The sequence below is a fragment of the Acanthisitta chloris genome, unplaced genomic scaffold (assembly GCF_000695815.1).
Source record: "Acanthisitta chloris isolate BGI_N310 unplaced genomic scaffold, ASM69581v1 scaffold11584, whole genome shotgun sequence".
Lineage (NCBI taxonomy): Eukaryota > Metazoa > Chordata > Aves > Passeriformes > Acanthisittidae > Acanthisitta > Acanthisitta chloris.
Window position 1 is genome coordinate 15890 of NW_008669926.1, and position 26338 is coordinate 42227.

Sequence of the window (26338 nt, forward strand, 5' to 3'; positions counted from 1 at the left end):
TTTTTTGTTGTTTCCTTGATACTAGTTTTCAGACAAATTTCTTTGGCCTGATTCAAAGGGTTGCTATGTGCACACTCGAGGTTGGACACAGAAAGCAGCAGGGAAAAGGCAATGGGTTACTGGAGAGGAGAGGCAAGGCCAATCTTTTCTGGCAGCAGTGCAGATGTCTGCTAGATTAAAGTAGTCGCATAATCATGGCCTAGGACACCTTCTTATGCAGTGTAGGGAGTTTAGGATGAAGACCAACCTACCATTCTAGATTAGTGAGGCCAAACATTTACAGTGAGTGCTAAATACTGTGGCTAGAATGTGTTGGCTTGAGCATTTATCTCCCTTATTATCCAAGATTTGTCACTTTTCCTAAATATTTTTGAAATGTCCAGTTTTAATGCTACTTGTTCAAAGCAAACTTTCTTGTGAATTTCAAAAGTAGAATAATTGAAAAGAATAAGGTTTTGTTTGGAAAAATGTAGTCACCAAGATAAAAAAAAAAAGATATATCTCTGACTGAAAATAAATCTGTCAGACAACCATTTTCCAGCAAACTGAGTTCACTTTCAGTGGGCCACAAGCACAGAAACAAAACAGACTCTATCAATTATCTATCTTTCTCACCACACTTTTCAGGGATTATTTTGCCTCCCACTAGCTGCAACACACACTTTGTGAGCCAGAATCTCTTGTCCAGTCAAGTCACGTTCTATGCAAGCCTGATGGGTAGATCTAAGGTAGGTTTGAATTACATCAAAGTCCCCAGGTGCTGCAACCACTCAGGATACAGGTCAGTCGCTGGATGAAAGGACAGACATTTGCTCTAACTGATGTGTGGTTTTCCACAGGCCTGAAGTTCAAATATGTAATCTGTCTTAAAAAAAAAAAAGAAAAAATGGTGCATTTTTTTCCTAAAAGATCTATGTAAATAATGGATTCTCCTGCAGCACAACTGGAACAGACCTCTCAATGCACACCACCACATCTATTTTTGGAAAAGGACAAATAGAGCCAACTGAGTGATCTCATTGGCTAGTGATTTCTTTGAAAAATCACATACATGAAAATGCACTGCATTACATCACTTCAGAATTCATCTTTGTTTGCTTTTTAATTAAGTTATAGTATTTTTCTTGATGTTTAAACTTCAGTATATGTGAATTCAGTGGCACCATAGAAACCATTGGAAATCAACTCTTTTTGTACCTGCATATGCATGTAGTTGTCCAGGAATACAGCACTGGAGAAGTTAATTGTACATATGCAATACTTACAGGTTGACCCAGAAGTATTGAAGTATTATAGAAGACTCCTGTTTCAACCTCTTAATCTCCAGCATGTGTGCACATATACACATTCACATCTGAAACCATATCACATATAAGAGGTTGAAATTTTCCAATCTTAAATTAGTGCAATTTAAATAAGAAATCCACAAAACCAAGTCAAGTTTTAACGCTGCTTGCTAGAGTGTGCCAACATTTCACAACAGATATATATGTGGGAGATTTAGCATTCTTGCACTCCTCCTGCGGGCACAGCTAAGGAATGTTCAGATAATCTCACCCACAGCCATATTAGGATAGTGTTAGGTATGTGTCTCAAGTGCAGAAGCAGCTTTATAAGTTATACTCCAGACAATGGAGGCTTAGACATATAACTCACTGGACTGATGCATTCTTGTGCATTGTCCATTCATTTAGTGTTGTTCAGAACAAACAGGCATCTTTGGTCTGCTGCTCAAATGCAACTGTTTTCCAAGAGTATTGTTTTATCACCCGAAGTTACATGCAAGCAGAACTTTCAGGGCCAGGAGAGAGGCGTAAAGAGATGAGTATTTGTTCTTGGAATTAGGGCCTCTAAGTGGGTGGACATCCCTCCTGCTTCCTTTTACAGACCTCTATTTTTCGATTCCCCTTGTTTTAGCTATTCTGGTGCAGAACCTAAAACAAATCAAGAGAGGCAATGGTGTTCCTAGAGCTCCTAAAAGGTGACTATTAGTAGGTTTATAGTCAGCCTTAAGAATTGAAGGTACTCTTCAGTGAATTTATTATTTAGATCTCCAGAATGGAGTAGTAAAGGAGCAAGATGACAGAGCTGGAAGCTCAGCATGAAAACATGCAAAAATAATTAAAGAAGATTGATATATAAAGGGAAAATCAGTTCCCTCATTAAAAATAAAAAGATTCAGAACAACTGGTCTGAAAGCCTCTAAAGCCACATTTCAATTCTGGAAATATTGTAGACTAGAAAGAGGACCGGATCTTACAGAAAATTAACTACTATGACTCTGAGCAAAATTAATACTTCTGTTCAGTGACCCACACAAAGAAAAACATTCAATGAAAAATTGGGATTGAACCATTACCACCCTATGAGACTTTCGTGCTGGTCTGAAAAATAAAATTCCAAATGAAAATAGGGTGCTGTTACTTATAATCTTGACACTAATTATGTTCAGCTTTGACTCAGTTGCATTCAGCAAGTAGCATCCTGTCATCCTAAGTGGGCATGACTTACTGCAGACATTCGTTAAATCTTCCAGACGTCCTGGAGAGTTTATTGTCAAGGTTTCTGACCGGGCCTGGAAGTTACAGCTTACATACAGGGTTTACTTGCGCTTCACATCTTTGCAGATCTCAGCATTTAATTTTTAAGCTCTAAATGAAATCTAGCCAGAAAACTTTATTAAGCCTTTAACCAATCTATTCTAGGAAAGTTACTTTAGCCATGATATTGAATCTCCTCTGCTGCAACCTTTTCTTTACTTCTTTTCCCACCTAAAGTTTACATTTTCTTCTTTGCAGAAACAGTGTTCACGGTTATGGGCTGACATCCCATCTTTCCTTAGTCTTGCCTTCTCTAGACTAAACAATGCCAATAATTTCCACCCTCCTTCATGCTGCCTGAGACTGCTGCTCACACTTTTTTACTCCTTTCTGGATTGTCTCCAATGTGTCTACATTTTTCTTGAAGTATGGTGCCCAAAACAGTACTCCTTGGTACTGGAAAGTGTCAAGGAGAGTGGAAGAATTACTTACACGCCCTGCATAGAACATTTGCATTCCAGGATCACTTATTTTGCTTAAATTTGGTGATACTTGGTAAGTGCTGGAAGTTGTTTTATTTATTCAATTGAAAATGTATGTTCAGGGAGAAACTTTCCTTGTGGAAGTTGGGTTCGGGTATAGTTTTGTGATCAGGGTCCTAAGGCCAGAAATTTGTAAACATGTGTTTTACTTTATTACAGGACATGCCAGTAAACCTGGAGCAAGCTCTGATTTACTGTACAGGTCCTCTAGCAGGCACACATAGTTTTCAGATGGCAACTGTCCTATTTTGTGTTTTATTGAAACAGCAATAAATCTTACCTAGTTTTCTAGAGAGGTAGTGAGTTGAATTCACAAGGAGGAACATCAGAGCACCAATACCTTTGGAGATGTATAGAATATAAAGTCTTGGTAATTCTCTATACCTTTAGGCTGAAAAATTGCTTCATTAAAGCCAATCAAATTATTGTTAACTTGGATTTCATCATTAGCTCTAAGACTTTACATGTAGCAATTTATTGTTTACTATTTTAATTGGTTACCAAAATAGTCCTAGTTAATGCCCTGTAGAGATTTGTGTAGTCTAAATATTTATTCTAATAATTGGTAACACCTCCCCTACTATTACTTCACTGTTTTGCCTTAAATTGCATTATATTTTACAAAGAGGATTCAAAACAGATCTTAATGAGATTTTCTACCAAAACTTGAGGATTGCTTCCTAGGGCATGAGAAAGTAGGAAGGATGTAAAACAGCAATGAAAATCATAGAATCATAGAATCAACCAGGTTGGAAAAGACCTCAAAGATCATTGAGTCCAACCCTACCGTGGTTACTAGACCATGGCACTAAGTGCCACATCCAGTCTCATCTTGAAAACCTCCAGGGATCCACCACCTCCCCAGGCAACCCATTCCAATGCCTGTCCAATTACGCTCTCTGTAAAAAATCTCTTCCTAATATCCAACCTAATCCTCCCCTCCCCTGGCTGGAGTCTGTGCCCTCTTGTCCTACTGCTGGTTGCCTGGGAGAAGAGACCAACCCCCACCTGACTCCAACCTCCTTTCAGGTAGTTGTAGAGGGCAATAAGGTCTCCCCTGAGCCTCCTCTTCTCCAGGCTACACAACCCCAGCTCCCTCAGCCTCTCCTCATGGCACTTGTGCTCGAGTCCCTTCACCAGCCTCGTTGCTGGAGTCTGTGCCCTCTTGTCCTACTGCTGGTTGCCTGGGAGAAGAGACCAACCCCCACCTGACTCCAACCTCCTTTCAGGTAGTTGTAGAGGGCAATAAGGTCTCCCCTGAGCCTCCTCTTCTCCAGGCTACACAACCCCAGCTCCCTCAGCCTCTCCTCATGGCACTTGTGCTCGAGTCCCTTCACCAGCCTCGTTGCTCTTCTCTGGACCTGCTCCAGCACCTCAATATCCTTCCTGAACTGAGGGGCCCAGAACTGCACACAGTACTCAAGGTGTGGCCTCACCAGTGCCGAGTACAGGGGCAGAATCACCTCTCTGGTCCTGCTGACCATGCTGTTCCTGATCCAGGCCAGGATGCCATTGGCCTTCTTGGCCACCTAAGCACACTGCTTAATTGTCTTAATATCTTAATTGTAGATAATTTCTTATTCATCCACCAATTTCTTGCATGGCATGAAGAGGTGACTTAGCTAATCACATCTTCTTGTCTTTCATGAGCTATTTCAGAAAAACATTCTTATATTCTTTCCAAAGCAAATTTCTTTTTTTTTTTCCCATTTACTCTTGGACAAATTTCTGTCTGACAATAAAGAAAGACCAAGAGACTTTGGGGTTGTTTTGTGTTAAAGGGGATTTTACCCACTTTGATTTCAAGACATTACTAACTTCAGGGGTGCAAGAACATTATGCTCCTATGTTCTGGTCAGTATTATTAAGTCAAATATCAACTGGCTTTAAAGAAGAAAAAAAATTAAAGCACACCCACTAGCAGTGCTTAGCTGAATCAATGCAAACTGCACGTAAATATCACCATATTTGTACCAGTGCAACTTTTGCATACTCTGTTTGTTTTGTTAAGGAATTCTTTGAAACACATAAAAGCTTTGCCTAACATGTAAGTTATGGTGGTCAAAGTTTTAAGACAAGTACGGATATATATTTTTTTATGATTTAGCTGCCATTCTGGTATTTCCTCAGCAAAACCAAGATTAAATGCTTCCCTTCTGCTTTTTAAGCCAGCAGTGACAAGTGGAGAGAAGGAATTTTGTGAATTTTCTGGAGAAGTTACAATAGCAGTAGCAATTTTCCCAACATGAATGATTATTTGGTATGTTTTCAATACAGTCCACTGATGATTTCTGTAATCTCCCAGGTTATAGCCTATTATTCTAATCTTACCTATCCAACCTTGAAATTAGTTCACTGATGTCATTATTTGTCTTCAAGGCAATAAACACTGACTGTTGAACTCTACAACTATTAATTTGTTTTCATTCTCTCTTTTCTTTCAAATTTTAGATTGATTAGTAGTGCTAGTATAAAAGTGGAACAATAATTTAAAAAATACGTATTCTACCTTTCCTCTGCTATAGCAAAGAACAATATTTGACCTGCAGTTCTACTCTTACTGTCCCATGCAGAGTTACACAGCTATAAGAAACACTAAGAGACTGAGACTAGATGCCTGAGAACGTTCGATTTTACTACAGGCTCACTGACTTCTGTGGATCAGCATGTGTTTAAGAACACTAGCCCAACATGCTGAAGCTGTTTTGTTTGTCCGGTACCAAGTGTAATAGGCCTTTGACCTCTGCATAATATTTGATAAGTAGATAATATATATTGTTACCTATTCTGTGTTAATTGTGACATTTCAAGAACAAAAAAACGTTAACAAAAGGTTTTATTCACATCTATTTCCTTGTTTGTAACCACACTGGTTATTCTTCTTATGGCTTTGTATCACTTAATCCTTGCTGCTTTTGACAAGGGAGGCTCCTTGGCTATAACACCACATTTCCAAATGAGATTTGAGGTGGGGAGGGTGTTCTGTCAAGACACAAGATAATATCAGGCTGCTGCAAAAACCAATGTAGTTTTAGGCAAATTGAGACCATCTGTCATTAAAGTATGAAAAGTGGCACTAGACCTTAGGAAACTCAATGGAATAACCATTAGATAATGTGAGGAGGTGGGAGTGCTGTAAAGATCTGACACAGTCTTGGTGAAGAACCCTACTCCTTCACAGCGGGAAAACTAGCTTTATACCCACATCTGTTTTTCTGAAGTTGTGGGTAGAACCTTCCCATTTTGTGCCACAAGAAGTCTCTTCACAATGGGACTATTCATCGCTTTCTTTCACCTATTTCTTCCTATCTCATCCTCGAAATGATACGAGCAGCCCAGAAGAATGCAAGCCATGATAGCATTGAGGGGATTACATGGTTTGACCCACTGAAGTTACCCTCAACCCTCTCTTTCTTCCTGCATCTTGGCAGTGCTTAAAACATGAGAGAGAAAACCTACGGAGTTGCTGGTGATAAGGGGGCCTGATCAGAAAGACTGAAGATGAGTCAGTCTTACTGGAGGAGCCAGACCTGTGGCACCATCTTAGGGTTTGAGAATATACAACATTTTTTTAAAAAAAGCTTTTCCTTAACTTATAATGGTGCAGCAGATTGGGAGCGGCAGGGAAGAGTAAAAGACTCAAATTGTACATTCCCTCTCAACACACCCTAGTCAGAAGCAGCTCTGAAAGTCCCTGAAAGGCAGAAGATATGATTCTATATTTTTTCTTCTTTACTAACCCTATTTTATTACTAAACCCTGTTTTATCTGTTATTATATTGAAAATGAACATAAATCTTAATTGTGATGTACACAAGAATCCATGAACCATTTCTGAGACTGAAAACGCCCACTGTTCTTTACATTCCAGTTTTATATAAGCCTCTCTCTTTTTATATTAAAAATTGAAGTTGCAATCATCCCACCAAGTTCTACCCTCAGATCTGCAGGAAGCCTGTCAGAAAGTAGCAACAGAGAAGACAACAGGGTTCAGCTTCCTGTGAGCACACATCTTCCAGTGGTAAGTTATGGGTGATATCATTTCAGGACTCTGACATTGGCAAACTGTGCATGCCAGACACAGGAAACCAAGAAAAATAAGACAAACCACAGAAGCCTCCAAAATTGTATCATTTTTATATTTTAGTGAGAAGATGGATGTTCTCACTGTGACTGACCTCCGAGAAGTAGACGTTTAAGCCAATACAAATATTAGTTTATTTTTTTAAGTCTCTGAACATTCATATATTAGACACAGAACAATCCAGTTTAGTTTTGATCAGCTTTTTAGACCATTAGCCAATCTCTACTTTGCTTAGCAAATCCAGCTCAGGAGAGCATTTTTTTAAATGTTGGTTTTTGTTTTGTTTTTTTTAATACTGATTACGTTATAAGAAAACCGACTGACAACAGTAACAAAAAAAACCCCACCCAAACAAAAACCCACCAAAAAATGTTCAACGGTTTCTTATACTTAGCAATCATGATCTCAGAAGTCAGTGTTCTCTATACCTACTCTAGAAATTATTTATAAATGAGTGCTTACATTATTTAGTTCCAGCTAAAATGTTTTTTAAAATGCCCATTTTAATTCAGGTGAACATCGAGGGTCATTGTATTTGCTAAGGAAAATGGTTTTAATATACTAAAGTTAGCATTAACTAATTTTAAATGGACTTAATTGGAGAAAAACTGTGAGATGAAATAAGTAAAACTGTATTTAGTTTAACCAAATTAGCTAATTGTTAAAAAAATGCTAATGAGAAATGTGGCTGCTAATTGACCTCAAAACATCCACATTCAAATGCATTCACTGAATGCCTTGAATGAACAATTATCTGGGGAAAGCATGTTTGCCAACTCTTCTACTTCAAGCTACTTCTATTTGTGTGTCACATGAATGGTTTGTGACAGGCATTTTTCCCAGTTCAGTCATAAACTCTCAACAAGAGAATAATGAACAAGAGAGCTATGGCCTGGATTTTCAGTAACATTACCTAATTTAATATTATTTTTAGCCAGTATTACTAGTCTTTATATAGCAACACCTGTTTTTGCAGTTCCAGGTGTGACAATGATGCCAGTTAACCAAATTAAGTAGCTGGTGCTGCATTCTTGATTCCCAGAATCTTCCCAAATACAGCACTACAGCAAGTGTATTTATTCAGGTTACAGAATCATAGAATGGTAAGTAAGGGTTGGAAGTGACCTCAGAAATGATCTAGTCCCAACCCACCTTGCCATGGCCAAGAACACCTCCCCACTAGATCAGGCTGCTCAAGGCCTTATCCAACCCTGGCCTTGAACACTGCCAGGGTTGGGGCATCCGCAGGCTCTCTGGGCAATCTGTTCCAATGTCTCACCACACTCACAGTAAAGAATTTCTTCTGAATATCCAGCAGAAATTTTCATTGTTTTGGTTTGTATACATTATTCCTTGTCCTATCACTGCAGGACATGAAGAGTTCCCTATTTGTCTGATGTATATAAATCTAAATAGGATATTTTTCCTTGATTATAAAGGATCACAATCACTAATTAAATAACTATTACACAAGAAATGGATGTGCAATCTCCAACTGAATGAATTGTAGGGGAATCAATACGACAATATGCTGAATCTCCCTAAGATGCCAGTCCTTGGCTTTCTGAGTAGCAGTATTACAAATTCCTTAAATAGCAGAACTAAGTGTCAGTTCAAGTACAACAGAGAACCTCCTGCACCAATCTAATACTGTTAATGTAGAAAATACTGTCATTAGTCTAAGCAAGCATTTAAGCAAGTTGCTAACTACTGTAAAAATACATTGGTATCAAAACGCTCTGTAGATCAGCTACAATCAGTTTACTACAAGCAGCCTCTCAACTCATGAACAAGTAAGAAGGTAAAAAATATTTAGAGAGGTTAATCATCCTTGTCCTGAGATTTGTGATAAACTCTAACAGGAGATCCTGAAATATGGGCCTCTCCATTAAGTGATCACAATGAGTTGGCTTGTGTTCCACTGTATCCTATATAAATGTAGAAGTATTAACTATCTTAGTATACTTAACTCATAGCAGCATATAATCATTCCATTAAATGTATAATTTTAAATATTTTTTAAATTAGCCTTGAACTAGCACTTTCACAGTTTTATTTTGGAGAATTTCATGTGTATTTAACCTAATTCTTGCAACTTCTCTTTGAGCTAGATACATCACAAAAAAATTGTGAAGCCAAGGACAGTTTTAATTCTGTTATTTTGTACCTATTCAGCTCAGCTGCTTGTAGTATAAACAAGGATAACTCACCTACCAGAAAAACACTTCGTTGCAGTTCAAAACAGGGTTACTTTTGGTTAACAAATTTACACTCCATATTATTAAGAGTTACAAACATGTAATCAGTGCAGGGTTTGGAATATGCCTCAAGTCCTTTGTCTCTGTCTCTAAAGACTCTCAAAATGTCTGCAGACTTATCCTTAGAGTAGGACAGATACATTTCTTATTCTTATTACACAAATTGCAAAGTGAAGCATGGAAAACACAAAATGAAGTGTGGCAAATTAAGAAATTAGCCTAAGGTGACAGAAGCCAAACAGGAATTCTACAGACACATGAGCAGCTTCTATATGCTGGTATACAACACTGTTCCAACTTACCCAGCTTGAAGAGAAACAGTAAACATCTGGAGTAAACATTTGAGAAATGCCCTATCCAATGGTACTTTTGGTAACTTGGTTAACTATGAAATATTCTTAAGATGCAATTTATTTTATGGTTACTACTTGAAATTCTCTCACTTTAGAGTAAATATATACTCTCTCCCTATATGTATATATATTATATATAAAAAAGCTTCTCCATACCTCCTTCTCTAAAAACAAGGTTAAGCAAGAAGGCTTTTCAAACACAGGGAGCATGCACAGTAGTTTTTCTTGACAAAAGAGCACTGTATGAATATAAGTTATATCACCTGGATTTTAAAGTTTCTAGGAAGCAGCCTTATTAGTCTTAAACTTAAAAGCTCTGTTAAACAAAAACCTACATAACATGCATTTTCAAGAACAATCCAATTCTTTGTTTTCCCCTCAGTTGGGAGAATGGTAAAATTATTGATTGAAGAGTGCTGATTCGTAATAGTGTGGTAACAAATTCTTTATTATTTGAAAGCTTAGTTTGAAGATGAAAAAGTTGGAAACTTCTCTGCTGTTGACAGTAAAAAGTTTAGTGATCTGTGTAGAAGTAAATGGCTTCATTAATCTCATCTGTAAATCAATGGGATGAGATGCTTGAAGCTTGTATTTGTGATAGTTGTTCTTCAAGGTTACTTAATTTCATACTCCAGTGAGAAATAATAATTCCAACAATAGCTCATCCTATAACTCTACAGAACTTTTGAGCTAACAAATTCAGGGACTGTTTTTAGTCTTGGCTTCCCTCCCCATACCTTCTCCCTCCTGTCCTCTTGCTACCAGCTTAAAACTCTTCCTAACATTGCTTCTGAAACTATATTGCCTGGTTTCTGCATTACATACCCATCTGGCATAAATATTCAGGCACCCTGTCATTACACTGCCAAATTGAAAGGTATGTAATAACATGAGAAAGCCACAGGAGCAACAAGGACGTTAATTTCTAGACTGTCATAACCAAACCTTGGGTTACTGCAGTTGGATTCAGACCTGTTATCAGCACAAAATTACCTCTACTCTGCCAGAAGAGACTTCACCCTTTTTCTTCCTCCTATGGTGCTAATTTTAATTTTGTACCACATCATTCCTAGGCCAAGATGTTGAAACAAGTAGCTGGTTATTCTTCAAAGCAAGTAGTAAGAGCAAAGAATTGTCTTTTAACTTCACCACCTCATAATTTTAACATATTTGTTACCAGCAAAATTAACAGACACTAATTGGTGCATAAAATCTGAATACCCTGAGTTTCTAGTACTTCATAAAGAGTAGGTCAATAATATAAGAAAACTGCTACAGTATTACAAATTCTCTTAAAATACTATTATTTAAATGTAATAACTGTTCTTACAATGTTTGCAAAGCCACATTCTTTCAATATTCTTCAGTCCTATAAAAATTACTCTAACTCCTGTATTGATTCGTGTGAAAGAGAACATATGCTTAACACAAACTGTTGTCATGAGAACAAAAAGATTTCAGCAGTAAGACTCAGTTGAATTTGGACAAGTCACTTCACCTACAGTTTCAAAACCACTACTTGATTTGGATGACCACAAACTCATACCAATTCTGTGACACTGAATATTTATAGTTCAGATGACCATTCTGATGAAGGAATGGCCAGTCAGCACTTTCAAAAGTGAAGATTGATTAGTCTTCCATTAATAAATTTAGTTTTTCTGGGCAGGATTCTTCCTTTTAATAGGGTATAGAAATGCCATTCATTTTGTGAGTCCTGCTGATGAAATTAGAAAATATTAGTTATAGAAACTAAAAAGGTATTTTTAGTGTTTTATATTAGATTAAAAAGCAAACAAAGACATATGCTTCCAAGTTGCCATCTGCTTTCATGTCCTCCTACTCATTTCTGGTTTTCCAACTACCCAAGTTTCAAATGCATGCTTTTTCAAAACTACCAAACTCTCCCTCCTCTCTCCAAGTTTTCTTTTCTTTTTATTTCCATGGTGGTTTTATCTTCCCCATGCCATCATAACCAGTAATAATTTATCCTGTCTTGATACTGAGTAAGTTTTACTATAAATATTACCCTGGACTATTTAACTCAGGAACAAAGTCTTGCACCATTTGCACATATGCTATTGTACCTTTCATAGAGCAAACACCAACCCAAGAACTTCACATTAAAAGTATAAAACTTACATACTATTATAGGCTTACATGCACTACATATTTACATGTAGTGTAGTAGATGCCTCTACTCCTGCAAAGAATCCCCTGTAGTGTGAAGTCAGTACTTAAAACGTCCAAAGAACAAATCAGAAACTATACAGAAGTATTTTAAGAAATCTACTATAAGTCTGTACAATGTATCTTGCGTGTAATATAGTCCCTTAAAATTACCTGCCCTTGAAAATACAAACATGAGTAGTCTGTCTCTTATGATGATCCCCTAAAGCAGGAACAAGTGGCCCCTTGACTGAAGGAGCAGGACACGGGCAAGGATGCATTATACAACATGACCTTGTAACTCCCAAACTGGTAGAATCAACAGTGGATGGAAATAAATTATTGTTATGTTTTCCTTTCAAAAAATCCTCCTGTTATTTTTATTATATTCTAGGAACACAAAGATTCATTCTAGGTAATAGTTCTATGGCTGGAAACACCGCAACAGTTATCCCTGTCCTATATGTGTAACGTCAATTTAAATCTTAAATTCTTGCAAAGAGCTCAAAAGTGGAGGGAATGTATCAATCTCATTTCACAGGCTAAGATACCCTTTTGTGCCTTCATCTGCTGCAGAAAGAAATACTATCCATTCCTGGAAAAAAATGAAAAAATTCAGACATACCTTTACATTGACTCAAATCCTGACTTTAAAGGGAAAAATCTAAAATCTCATCATACTATTTCATGGTAATTCAGCTGAACAAAGCAAGGACCACAGTCTCCTGAATCCATTCCCTCAGCTGAACAATGAAGATTGGCCTGTGGTGAGGACAATGCTATTTTGTAACCCTTAGCACTGAAGACTGACATTGGAGAAGACTACAAATACAGAAAAAGGAAGTAAAACAGAGGAACACACTATATTTTTTTGGATAAAATTCTATTAATGTGAGAATTGGGGACTAGGTATTTGTGATATTCCTTTCTGCAGTCTCCCAAGTTATTCCCACCAACAACATGACTGTATCAACAGAAAAAGCGAACTACTGTGAGAGCAAATACTACCTTATAGGGAAAAGAAACAGTTACTGGAGTGCTGGAAGTGTATTACAGACTGTTATGGACACTGAACAGTTTTAAACCTGTCTAAACGCCAGATTAAACTCAAGAGGAAAGAAGGAGGCAAAAAATTATTAATTATTAAGGTACAGACTTCTTCTGCTTCTGTTGTGCAAAGGCAAAGCCATAACTGTTGCAGAAACTTGGATTGCATATGTGACCTACATAAAATGCCCAGGGGCAACTGAAAATGTTTGAACAAAACTTTAGCATGGGGACTTCAAATAACAGAACACAGGAATCTGAATTATTTTATTCCAGTCAATATGGAACGGTACCTTTCAATTCAGTTTTTATAAAAGAGATGATCAATCACTAGTCAGACTAAAATATAAAACTGGTTTTCAAAGCATCATTTCTATACTGACAAAATATCCAGAAGGTACATTTTTACAATGATTAAAAATCCATCCCATCGTGCACAGCATAAAGCTCACTGGAATATAGCTCTCTGGACATGACTGTGTTGGGGATGATTAAAGATTTCTTCTTCGGTTTCTGGAGTGAGCTGTATATTATCTTTGATTGGAGACAAAGGATCTGACTTTTTACAAGAAGGAAGTTTTTCGTACTCTCTGCACAGAAAAAAAACAAAGACAAAACAAAACCCAAGAATGTTATGATATTTTATGTCTCTAACCATAGGCCAGTAAGAACCTATGGGTTAAAGCAAAGCAAGACCTCTCGCCTAACTACTCACTCATCTATGAATAAGTACAAAATAAAAATTTGTGATGCAAAATTTAAATTTAAATTTCAGTACAACTGAACAACTTCACTGAAAGCGACAGTAATAGCTGTTAGCTTTATATCTGAAAGACTGTATGTACTCCATCCTACTCTGGGTTGTACATGCTTCCTTAACATTTAAGTCATCATAGTTTTATATATATATATCCCATCAGTCTTGACATTAAGGCAGAACAGATTACTGTCCCACATGATTTATTTGCCATCAGGTAACATAATTGTTAAAACATAAGTCTAATTTAGAAACATTTTCAATTCTGAAAAGATAAAGAGAATACTCCAGAGCTAAGTAAGTCCTGGCAGTAAAAAAAAAAACCCCTTTTTTAAAAATGTATTAGGAAAAGAATCCCCCTAAAAGTTAATAAACAAGTACTTTACTTACATAGAAGTAATACAAAAGTATACATCCCCAGTATAAACACCCAGAAGTTACAGACCAACCAAAACTGGGTGGATAAAATGTTGGCAGCCTTGTCTTGCAGCCATCAGCAGAGAAAAGGAAGAGAGTGCCATCTAGGTTTACTCTGTTCTATCTGCCTGTATTCTGATAGATCAAAATATATGAATTTTCTGCCTGTGAACAGCCCTGGTCAGACATTCACAATTAGAGGACAAGCAATACATATACAAACACTTTTACTTCCTCCTTAAAATTGTCATTCTTACCCCACACCAAGAAGATAATAAAAAGTAAAATTTCTAAAAGTATAAATATCACAAGTACTGTGTTTTAAGCAGAAATCAGTAGTATGTTTATAATAACCTACCTTAAGGCCCAAACTCACTAAAATACATTCAACTGACTCAAGACATGCTCACGAGTATCAACATTTACTACTCAGCGCAAAGAACAATTCCATCCTACTCGCATTTGGTTTCAGGTTAGTGAGAGCAGTAATTTTATGGTTTAAATAAGAGTTATTCAAAGTTGAGACTGCTACCTGGAGCTGGGAAAACTTTGCCACCAGGAGTTTTTACCTGAGACCATGAAACTAGCATAAGTTAGAAAAACAAAATCCAAAAGTGTAGGTATATATTAGACAAGTCATTTGCATAAGGAAAAACAACAGCATTTTAGAATGTGCAGAAATATCTCCTGTAACCAGAGACTTCAGCTAACAGAAATAGTCCATCAATTCACCGTCATATAGAAAGCAGAACCACTCTGACAATCAGTCATCTCAAAATGGGACAGGCACACAGAGTTAAATAGAAAGAACCTTATATTCAATTAAACCTAGCAACTTTTATGCAGCTTTTGCATTTAGATTAAGAAATTACTTTTGGTGTTTGATGTCAAACGATGGCAATAATTTTTGTATCGACTATGTTAAACCAAATGCACTACTTCAATAAATGAATTTTAGCTGAGAGTTTTTCCTGGTTACAAAGAAAAAATAATTATAATAACATATCTTTATTTAATTGTATGCAGAAGATGTGTAGGGTCTGCTTTGAAAAGTGCTTCTTTGCAGAAAAAAAAAAAAGTATGCAGGGAGGGTACTAAGTAAAGGGTTAAAGCAACTCACCTTTTAAACTGGAAGCTTCTCCGAAGATCACTAATGGTGGCTTGCAGTCCCAGCTTATTTTCAGCATCAGAGTCATTTCTCTTCTGCACAGGTGACAGTTTCCTGCTTAACCCACTTGCTTTAGCTGGTATCAATGGCTTGAGCTTTGTTACAATTCGTGACCTTATACAACTGGATCTCTGTAAACCAGGAACCTGTCAGATTTTAATATTGCAGCACACAAGGTTAAAATGACAACCTGTGAGCAATAGATATTATGCTGCAAAGTTTATAATACAAAAATAAAGTGCTTTACATTGTGTTGAGATAATGCAATCTGAACTGCCCCAACAGGGTATATTTAAGTAGGTTCTGTAATTTGAAAAGTGGCATCTCAAACACATTAGACATAATGCAGCCGCAAGAACTGAAAATCAGCTTCCATAGGTATTTGTATTCTAAAAGGTTGCAAATACATATTTCTTTTGAATGCAGTTCTTTTTAAAATCTATTGAAATTTTTTTTCAGCTCTTTGAAGAGCTTTTCTTGTGCTCTCATATCATGTCAGTTTCAGCATTTTAGGAGAAGCAAATCTCTGGTATCACTTCCATGAAGTGAGTCATAAGCAGAGCACACATAACAGTATGATTACCCCAAGAATCAACCTCTAGTTGAACCTTCTTATCCAGTTTCTATGCTGGAAACTCAGAAAAGCTGGGCTTGGCCAGAATCTTTCTCTCTTAAATGCTATTAGTCTTAAGTTTGAATACATCAGTTAGAGTACATGGCTTCATTATAGAATTTATTCTAACACCTCTATTATTGAAAAAATGTATCCCTCATTTTCAATTCACTCACCAGTTTCCAAGCAATGAACCTGTTTTTTGGTACTTAAAAGTATATGTATTATTACCAGCACACAAAGGAAGCAGAGAGAATGCATGGCCAAGGAATAAAAAAAAGGGGAAAAACTTCCTACTAGCCACTTGCTTTAAACAAACTCTACTATTCTCACAGGTTTTCAGATGTTTTTCTTTTGTCTGAGGGGCATAATGAGTAATTCCCCAATACTTAATATATTCATTCTTCCAATATACATTTTAAGGTGAGCAAAACAAAGTAAAGCATATTAAATACAATCTTAAAACCAAAGGAATAAAATTCTGAATCCCAGGATGATTTCATATCTCAGCCTTGTTGAGGAGAAGGGGAAAAAACATTAATGTTCCAGAATAAAAATTAAAACTTCATCTTAACGAAGAAGTTGCTAACAATAACCACAAGATGTCACTATCACACAAAACACACAATATGCTTGTTTGGCAGCGAAACCTTGTGATTGTCAGTCTTTCTATGAGAAAGAAGCTGGTAGAATGAAAACATGAATGGATGAAAACATCTTCCTCTGACTTATCTTTTGGCCAATTCTGATGGCAACACCTAAGGAGTCAGAGAACTTTTAGGTGTACAGCTTCAGAGGTTTTTTAGACTAGACAAATATGTACAGCTCTTCAAAATATCACAGAGACAAGGAACATAAGTTTATTCTTAGATGTCTAAGAAACCACAGAGAAGCCAAATTACAGGTGAGCAACCAATAGGAAAAATAACTGAAATGCAGGCTCTGAAAGAAAACTGACTGATTTGGTAGTGTCTATCAATACTTCCAACTAAAACAGTTAAACATAAGAGGACAACAAAAACCCTTCCAGATTTTGAATGCTTTCTCTACTCAAAGAGGAAGAAGACAGCTAAACTAGCAGATTTATGAAGACAAGCAATAAAATGAGGTAGTATCTTGTGACTGTCTGGACTGTGAACATAACTTCAATTTGTATTATAAAACCTATGTGTTTAGCATGTCTGAGGAAAACTAAGAATTGGGATTTTTTGCCTTAGTTTGTCTTCTCATTTTATACTAAAATGTTTAAAATCTCCAAACAAGTTGCAGCTGTGTTTTCAGTCATAGGTGGCCTGGCTATATGTCATCTCAGCTGCAATACAGATGAACAAGAATATAGTTTTCTCTTGCCAAAATGTGCTGAAGTCTTGAATTAAGAGTTCTAAAATGAACTGGTAGAAGGCAAAAAATGATTTGTGGGGTTTAAAGGTGATAATAAAGTTAAAAATTCTTACCTTGGTCTTTATGATGGTATTTTTTTTGTAAGTTTGAAGAGCAGAAAATACTCGAGACGAAGTACATTGATCATCAGCCAGTTTTGAATTGGAGTCAGATTCCTTCATGAAAAAAAATTAATTTGATTTTAAAACAGGTTGAGTTTTGGGATTTTTTTTAAAACACAATATAAATTTTCATTTCTGCACATATTTTGATTTGTAAGGTTTAATGTTTTCAGCAGTTCAAATAACTTATACAAAAACCTGGCCTTATTTTCAGCAAGGGACACTACAAAGACACACATACACTTTCTGAAAGGACTTCAGAGGCTAACAAAAGCAGAGAACAATTTCTGATTTTCTTACCTTTGCATCTGAACTGTTATTGGACACTTGCAGTACTTCTGAAGACACCAAATTGTATTTTGATGGCTCACAGGATGCTTGAGACTGTGATGAGTCTTCTAGTTGTATTAAGGGAGAGGACTCTTCGTCTGATTCATCACACGCTGCCTCATCCTCTGCTTGTACCCCAATAATTTGATCTTCCTTGGATACAATGCAGTTGTTTCTCTGTTGGTGAAACTGCTGTGAAAATACAGTATGAGAGGGACTAGGATTTCCTGAATTATTTACAAACCACTGGAAACAACTTTTGTGCATTTCTCCAGGAGGTGTAATGATAGTCCTTGTTGATTTTTCAGTTCCTGAAAACTGAGAAACATCTTCTACATGTGTTACTTGCTGTTTGTGGCAATCCTGCTCAGCATCTTGAGTTAGATTACCATCATCCTCATCTGCTCTACCATCAAATGTAACTGCATCATTGCAGAAAAACCTAAAAAATTAAAAGGTAAAGGCAAGGGAGAAGAAAGTTATTGCAAATGAGTATATGATCTCCAAAATCCAACAGCTGAATCTATCCAACAATTTTATTTTCAATGTACACTTGCAGAAAAATTATTTTGACAATGGGCAAAGTCCCTCAGGGAGACATTTAACAAATAACAGTAAATATAAGGGGGGAAAAAAGCATCTGTAAACATGTCATTCATTGACTAAAGTACTGATAAGGTTCTTCACCTGAAAGAGAAGCATCTAGGAATTCTACAAATTTTAAAAATATATTAATTAATTACCATAAAGTTAAGGGGTTATGAAATACTCCAGTGCCTCTTATCGAGGAAACTAGAACCTTACTACTTCTTTTCCATGCTATATCAGCAGCTCCTAAGAGTACTGAGCACCAATTTAGAGAAGAACCTTCCATCACTGACAACTCAATTTTTGATGTAAGAAAACTTCAAAAAATTTTCAGCTGAGGAAGGTGTTTTAAAACTAAAGAACATCAGTATTAAGACTGCTCTGTAAAATTACACTACTCAAAAAGATTCAGTTTAAGATAAAAATTACACAGTAAGAGACTTAATTGTGATAATGCTTTGTAAAAAAAAATAAATTTAAGTAGCTGCAGCCAAATGTGACCAAATAAAAAACCAAAAAAAACCCCAAAACTAACTAAACCCTAACAAACCCAAAGTCCCTCTTCTCAGAGTGCTGGATCCTCCCTCCTCCTCCATCTCAGCTCAGGCACATACAGTTGCATAAAGAAGTCTGAGGTAGCACTTTTCTTATTTTCATTATTCAGGTTCTTTCACCAACCAGGACAGCAAATAGTATTTTGCTACTCACTAAAACATCTGACACAAGCATACCTGCTTCTTATTCCTGGAACAATTACAGCATCCTTCTCTTTGTTTTTCTTTTGTAAAAAGGAAGCAAATTTATTTCTAACTCTGGGCAGGGAGCTAGAGCTCTCTTGATCGATGGAATTCCCTGCAGAGTCAAGGCTGTGTATTGCTGAGACACTCTTTTGTGCTTGACCATCATGATCATTCTCCTTGATTCTTTTTGTTTTTGAAAATGAGTATTCCTTCAAGAGATCTCCATCTGAGATTTCTTCTAAATCGGAAGACAATTTAAGCATCACTGTAGAAGCACATAGTCCAATTAACCAGTTATGAGATAACTAAGCATTACACATTTACTCCACATTCTTAAAAACATTAGTAAGGTCTAGTAGGCACATTATTGACATTATAGTTTAGAAGTCTTCAACACAACTGTTTCCTAGTACATAGCCTGAAAAATTACTTTCTGTGAAAAGGTAGGCGGAGCGAAGGCCAAACAACTAAACCAAAGCAACTAAACCAAAACATGATGTTTGTTTTGGATTTGGGTTGTTTAGTTTTTTCTTTTAATGCTTCAAAAGCAAAACCAAATTTGATTTAAAGGCAAGTTGCTAAACAAGCTACAGATTTTGATTAATGAAGGAGTAGGAAGGTATCAGGAGTAACAATAGCAAGACAATAAAGCCCTAGTAGCATAATGAGAAAGCAAAGGAAGCAGAAGAGAAAACATTTAACACATTTGATAAAGCACAGTGGGAACAAAGAAGTGCTCCTTCTATCACAAGCCCACAGTTTATTTCAGCCCATGTAATTTAGGTGGTGTAGAAGATAAGATGGCACAGATCCACTAGAGAAAGTGAAAAACTTGGAGTAAAGAATACCTATCCAGGGAATACAGGCAGCACAGTGTGAGAAGCGTACAGAAAACATTTTTACATTTGCTGTCTGGCCAAATATCAATGCTAGGAAAAATAGGCTGGTTTAATTTTTTTTTTACAGGCCATTGTAAGATAGAAATTAAAACAAAAAACTTTAAAGATAAAACAGACTGTATTAAACATAACATGAAGTTGGAAAACACCAACATTTTATAGCAAATCAAAACTGTTAAAATCAAATGCTGCTGAAAGTTTGCCATCACCCTTGATGATTATCTAGGCTTTAAGATTATGGCTTGTTAGTCTTGTAGCTTGTTGAAAACAGAATACAGACAGTAACAGTGAAGAGCTAAGCCTCTAAAATCTCACACCATCAAGTCCAAGATAAAATTTTCTTTTCCCACAGCCTTCTACTGTTATACATATACTTATTTAGTAAAAACATACCACTCCTCGGCCTTTTTGCCAAGAGCTCTTTCCCAGAAAGTTTTAGCCCTTTAAGACTAATTATCTTCTCCATGCCTTTGGTTGTTGGTTTCTCTAGTAAATGCATTTTAGGAGGAGCAATATCTTCATTAGTGCCAAACTTGTATTCTTTGCTCCAAATGCTGTTTACATGGTTAGTATGTCTGTCATTCCAGCCACAACTTCTTTTCTGTACAGGCTACAAGAAAAAAAACCAATTAAAACCCGAGACACAGGTTGAAAATCTTGCCTGCTACGTATGATTTTCTGACATTATGACATTTGCACATCTAGTGACATACTCTACACAAACCTTTTCTTTTTTATTCTCACATTTCTCATGCTTTTCATACAAGTTTATTTTTATTTCTGTGCTGCCATAGCTTCTCCATTTCCACATGGCACAAGTGACTAACTGCTCATCTCAGACAATATTAGAAAGTTTAAATTTTTATTTCTATTCAGCAAAACATAATTTGGGATTACACTTAGAAGAAATTCAAATCTTTTTGAGAATTTTCTGTCTAAATCAGTTATGTTTGTCAATAGTACTAAGGACTTTCCAAAAAGTTTGAAAGTAAAACAAACAAAGTCAAATGCCATGAAAAGTAAGACTTCACCTGTAAAAAGAGTGCGAAATGTGTGTGTGAGCATAGTTTCTGTAATAGCAGAATAGCTTTCACTGCCAATTCATGTGCAGATAACATTAAATCACATCTTTCCATGAGTGTTCAGACCCACATCAAATTCTTAATGCATAACTTCAGAATGAAGATCTTACCTGTGCAGTGTCAGGGTTATAATTATCAATTTGTTCCATTGTATCGATATCAATGTTACCAATGGCAATTTGAAAAGCAGTACCATCACCAAAATGTCTGTTTCCATCATAGTAAAGGAAAATATTATATTTCAAAAACTGAAGTTAGAATAGCTGTTTCCCATTTTTGTGCTAAAAATCATAGTAGAATATTAACCAAAAGGATCAATACTACTACTCTTGGCTTGATCTGATACAAGAGCAATTGTAATACATCTGCAATCCTTGGCAAATAATGCAAATCAAAATTAAGTCCTTCAATTGTCAGCAAAAAAAGTTACCAACCCTTCCTAATTTCTAGAAATGCCAGAGATTAGGTGTCTCGAACATACAAAATTAGCAACTACTTCAACAGTCCCCCTTTTCTTTTCCTAATATTCCACACTGAAATTTATGTTGCACAAGTGTGGCAAAATGCTACTTCTTCTGTGGAAAGATACCTGGTAAAACAGGAAATGCTTAGATTAGAAAGCGAATTGAACACAAATTGCAAGAATTAGACTGGCAGAGATTATGGGACACTTAACACAGGCAGAAATTAAAAGCAGTTGTAAAGTGCCTCAAACAGTTGAAATATAGCCTACATTTAACAATTTGTAACTTCTGCCTAAAACAATGTATCAATGACAGGTCACTTAGTTACCATCTGTATCTATTTTAATTGAACAAAATCAGAGCCAAAAAAAACCCGAAAACTTTAAGCCTGCAGGGAAACCAGTCTTTAGTCAACATCAGAGATGCAATGAAAGGTATAAAACACCACCCTTAAATCCCCATTCTGCCGTTTCACACAAAGGATACCGTCCTGCATAAGTTAGTGTTTCTGGATCAATATCATCCCCATATGCATTCAGAGGAACTAGTTTTCTGTTGACAGGATCAAAAACTAACTGATAAAGGAATGTATTGTTAGCTCGTGTAAAACCTTCTATGTATTCTTCTGGCACTGTTATATTCATTTTCAAATACTGCCCCATTTTCTTAATAACCTGTAAAAAAAAGAAATTTCACACTACATTAAATAAAGTTCAATTATGTATTTTGCTTGTAATTAAACATAGAATGTGTGTCCTATTACAACAAGCAGATTCAATATAAACAGGGGAAGGAAAGAAAGAAATCTAGTACATTATTTTCCCACTCAAGTCATTTACAATCATATAAATAACACAATTCAGCTCTTTGTAAATGTTTCTTACTCAATAAATAAATACAAAATGTGATTAGAAATACAGAGCATCTCCTTAATGTGTGTTTGTTTAAACTAATGCATATCAAATTTTCTCATTCATATTATCAGTACACATAAGCAATACGTGGGTGTTTTTAGAACACAAAGAAAGCAAAACTAATCAGATTAAACCCTGACATTTTGCTCAGAGATACATTAAAGGAAATAAAGATTTCTATTGGAAAAGTTCTAAGGTCTCTTTGTACTTCCACAAAAGCCAGTCACACCAGTTGCTTCACATGATGCAATGCATTTTAAAAATTAAAATCATAGTTCTTTGTGTACAGCCTGTGGGAGAAAAAAAGCACACTAAAAGCACAAAAGTAACTTAAGAAAGAAGATAATACACAAAGTTAATTGATTAGGCTGCATATTGAAATGCTTTTTTGGATTAGATTTATCTGCCTCTAGGACAGCCCCATAAGGTATTCTTAAAAACCTCTCTACTGCTTTACTACCTCCACAGAAGTTATTCCCACTATCTTAGTATATCTCTTATCTGTATTTTCCAATACTAGATTTGGTTTCATTTCATATATCAGGCAAAACAAAACTTCCCTATCTTAATTTTTGTTTTGCATCATACCAAACTTTTGTTCCCCTGCCCCACACAGATAATCATGTACTTATGTAAAAGTAACAGAGTTCAGTTTGGAGTTCTAATATCTGCAGAAACAGAAGAAAGAACAGTAATGAGGGGGGAAAGTCTCCACTCAAACAGGACTAGAATAATTCTTTATCCAAGTTTACTTTGCAGTATTTCTTAGGTATTTAACAGCTTCAAGACTTCAGTAAGTTTAGCTCAGCATCTTTCTAAAGCACAGATAAAAGATACTTTTTAGCATTCTCCTCAAGATGGAGGAAGTCAATAACCCCTCATATTTTCAATTCAGTGTTAACTTCATACATACTGATATCAGCTCCCAAAAAGCCAACACACAAAGCAAAACCAAGTTTACCTTTATAATATCTGGATTGTTAGCTAATTTCAGTAACTTGCATGCCTTAGCTAACCCAATTCCATGGATTGAGGAGAGGTAGTCACAACCAGAAAGAATACACATGTAGCGGAATTTCTCTTCTGTAAATACATTTCCAAGCTGCTTGCAGTTTCCGAGTCGAGCTTGATCTATCTCTAGTCCATTACCAAACTTGTCAATTTTCAGAAACACCTGAAAATTAAGAGGAATTGCGAACGTTCATTTTCACCCATATAAGCTGGTTTGTTGCACTTAGTGGAAACAACAAAGTGCAAACGTTCATTTTCACCCATATAAGCTAGTTTGTTGCACTTAGTGGAAACAACAAAGGCTAAGTGCTATTCTCATCTCTTTCATTTCCCACACTTACTGTGGAAGAGTAAATCCATACATCAAACGCATTTGGCAACTTCAAACTCTGCTCTTAATATATCAGGCAAGAGGTAAAGGCTAATAGTATTTTCTTCCTTACCTTTTTACATCCAAAAGCTAAAAGATCAGAGTCTTCTGTAATTATAGCTTGAACCATGCCAGTCTTACTAAGAAAAGCCAACTGAGCATCAGCTTCATAAGGAGCAACAATACAATCAACTCCCCGGGCTCGTGCAGCCTGTACGTGAACAAGAAGTATACAAGTACTTTGCATCAACTTTCAGTAATGACCTTAAGACACCTGAAAGCATAGGAATCCCTTTGTTAAAAAGCCAAGACCATCATTTTTAACTCACAGACTCATTCCCCTGTTAGAGCCTGATATTTCATATTCAGAAACTCAAGTTTCAAGAAGTTTAGATCTATATAGACTAGTTTACAAAAACAGCCTTTCCTGTGTTGGCCTGTAACACTATGGTAAGTGCATCTGACCACAGGTGCCAGCTTCAAACTCATGCAAGTTATATTCTGGGCAAAGGAAAACAGCACTGGAACAAACTTAATATTGATTTGGCAAAGATCCTATGATTGCAGTGAAAGTATAGTAAAAGGATACTAGAATGTATTTTAAGCAGACAAGTTTTTTTTGTATCATCTGTCCTCAGAAATTAACCAAGGGGAAAAATATTTTTAAAAAATGGTGCTTAGTTTTTGTGCAGCAAAAGTAGAACTGCAGTGCTATCAAATGCAGTTCACAGCGGTGAGAAGAGATGTACTTCAATTGACACATCATTATTATTCATACAACCAGGCACAATAAACTTGAAGTTTCTTAACTGTAAGGAGAATATTTTTCTTGCCTACAACAAAGAGGCAGTGACAGCCATACAAATGCAAAGTAAGACATGCTACCTACAGCACAGGATTTTTTTAAAACTGGCATTATCAACAGTACTGACAACTCACTTTAATAACTTCATGAGCCATAATGTGGGTAACATTTACACTGCGCCCAAAGCATTCTCTAGCTTCAGACAGCTTCCCTTCCTGCAATAGTTGTTTCCCCTTCAGAAGATTGGCTTGACGCTTCCTAAAAGAGAGACAAAAATATCCATCGATCTCAGGTTCTTTTTCACTTCAAAGAACAAATAGCAGAAAGAACTGAGAGACAGGTAGGAAAGTGGGGGGAAAAAAATTGGAACACTTCCCAAATCTGTCTACTGCGAGTTTTTATAACATAAGAATAATTAAGTCGTCATAATGACAGTGATAACTAGATTGGCATGTTGAAAATTATAATATTTCCTCAGAAAACATAAAAAAATCAGGAACGGAAATCGGCAGTGTAAAAGAAGAAATGTACTCAGTCTCAGTTTGCAGTAAAATAGATTTAATGAAATTTGGGAGTATTTGACATTAGACAGTTATCAGTTTAGAGGGCAGAAGGCATAATTTACTTAATTTCAAATATCGGAAATTGTTCACTTCACACTGAAGCAAACATGTGTCTCTTGAGAATTTATAAATAACAACCACTACTGACAAATTCTCACTCCTCCAGTGAGAAGTCGCATTTACAGGGAGCTGAATCCAAACCTGAAACAAGCTTATCTATTAGCTGTAGAGAAAGATGAGGATGGTTATGTTATTTTTAAATAAAATTATATTTGGAATAAGTATTTTTGTGCAGAGATCACAAGGCTGGGTAAACTAAAAGCCTCTAATACATTACAGGAAGTAGAGCTCAGAGGTTTACTTCCTTCCTCTGTAAAATGCATATTTCTATTTTTGGAATAAAACCTCTAAGAAGTTTGTATGATTTTAAAAGTAAATTAAGTTAAATCACACTGCATTGCAGGGAAGTTTGCCAGAGATTACTACCTAGTTGGAGGCTGAGGAGTTTGTCTTTGAAAATTAACTGCAGTGATAAACACATTGCTTTGCTTGCAAATCGATACAGTTCAGTACTTACTCTCGTCGGGCCTTTTCCACTTCCTTCTTAGAAGGCAGAGTGCATCCATCAAATACCAAAATTGGTTTAATTCCAAATGAGAGGAGCATATCAACAAGTTTCATACAGAAGGCTACATAACTATCAACAGCAACAAAAGTAAGAAAAGAAAGATGAATTTTATTTGTTAACCACAAGTCTATTGCATATTTACCATTTGCAGGAAAGGAGAACAAAGTTTAGGACTAACTATTGTTCAAGGATCTCAACAGGCAATATTTTTCCAGCATTACAAAGTAAAGGATTAAGAACACTTCAGTGCTGTTTGTTTTGGTTTTTTATTATAAGAGAAATGCTCCATCTCCCAATTCAGAACTGGACTGACTGCTCCTCTCTCCTACACAAAATGAAATAAGAACTCAAGTACAACTCAGATTTGGCTACATTAGGGAGTTGACACTGCCAAAAACTTGACAAGTTAAAACATGGGTTGTCTTTTTAGTTTCAGCAACTCAATTCATAATGGCCTGGGAAGCAGGAGGCAGACAAGCACAGTACATGATCTT

At 36.1% G+C, this 26338-nt stretch overlaps 1 protein-coding gene across 1 annotated transcript in view; it reads right to left on the minus strand.

The window, feature by feature from the left end:
* Window positions 1–13441: 13441 nt before the first annotated feature.
* The window catches only part of EXO1 (exonuclease 1), a 15216-nt gene continuing 2319 nt past the window's right edge, over window positions 13442–26338 (minus strand). Inside the window, exons 2-13 of the mRNA XM_009073502.1 lie at window positions 25794–25913; window positions 24788–24911; window positions 23922–24059; window positions 23429–23641; window positions 22040–22227; window positions 21200–21296; window positions 20401–20617; window positions 19100–19346; window positions 17751–18222; window positions 17403–17504; window positions 15288–15481; window positions 13442–13583 (exon numbers count right to left, since the gene is read on the minus strand). Coding sequence (XP_009071750.1) covers window positions 13442–13583; window positions 15288–15481; window positions 17403–17504; window positions 17751–18222; window positions 19100–19346; window positions 20401–20617; window positions 21200–21296; window positions 22040–22227; window positions 23429–23641; window positions 23922–24059; window positions 24788–24911; window positions 25794–25913 — 2254 coding nt within the window. The remainder of the gene's footprint in view (window positions 13584–15287; window positions 15482–17402; window positions 17505–17750; window positions 18223–19099; window positions 19347–20400; window positions 20618–21199; window positions 21297–22039; window positions 22228–23428; window positions 23642–23921; window positions 24060–24787; window positions 24912–25793; window positions 25914–26338) is intronic.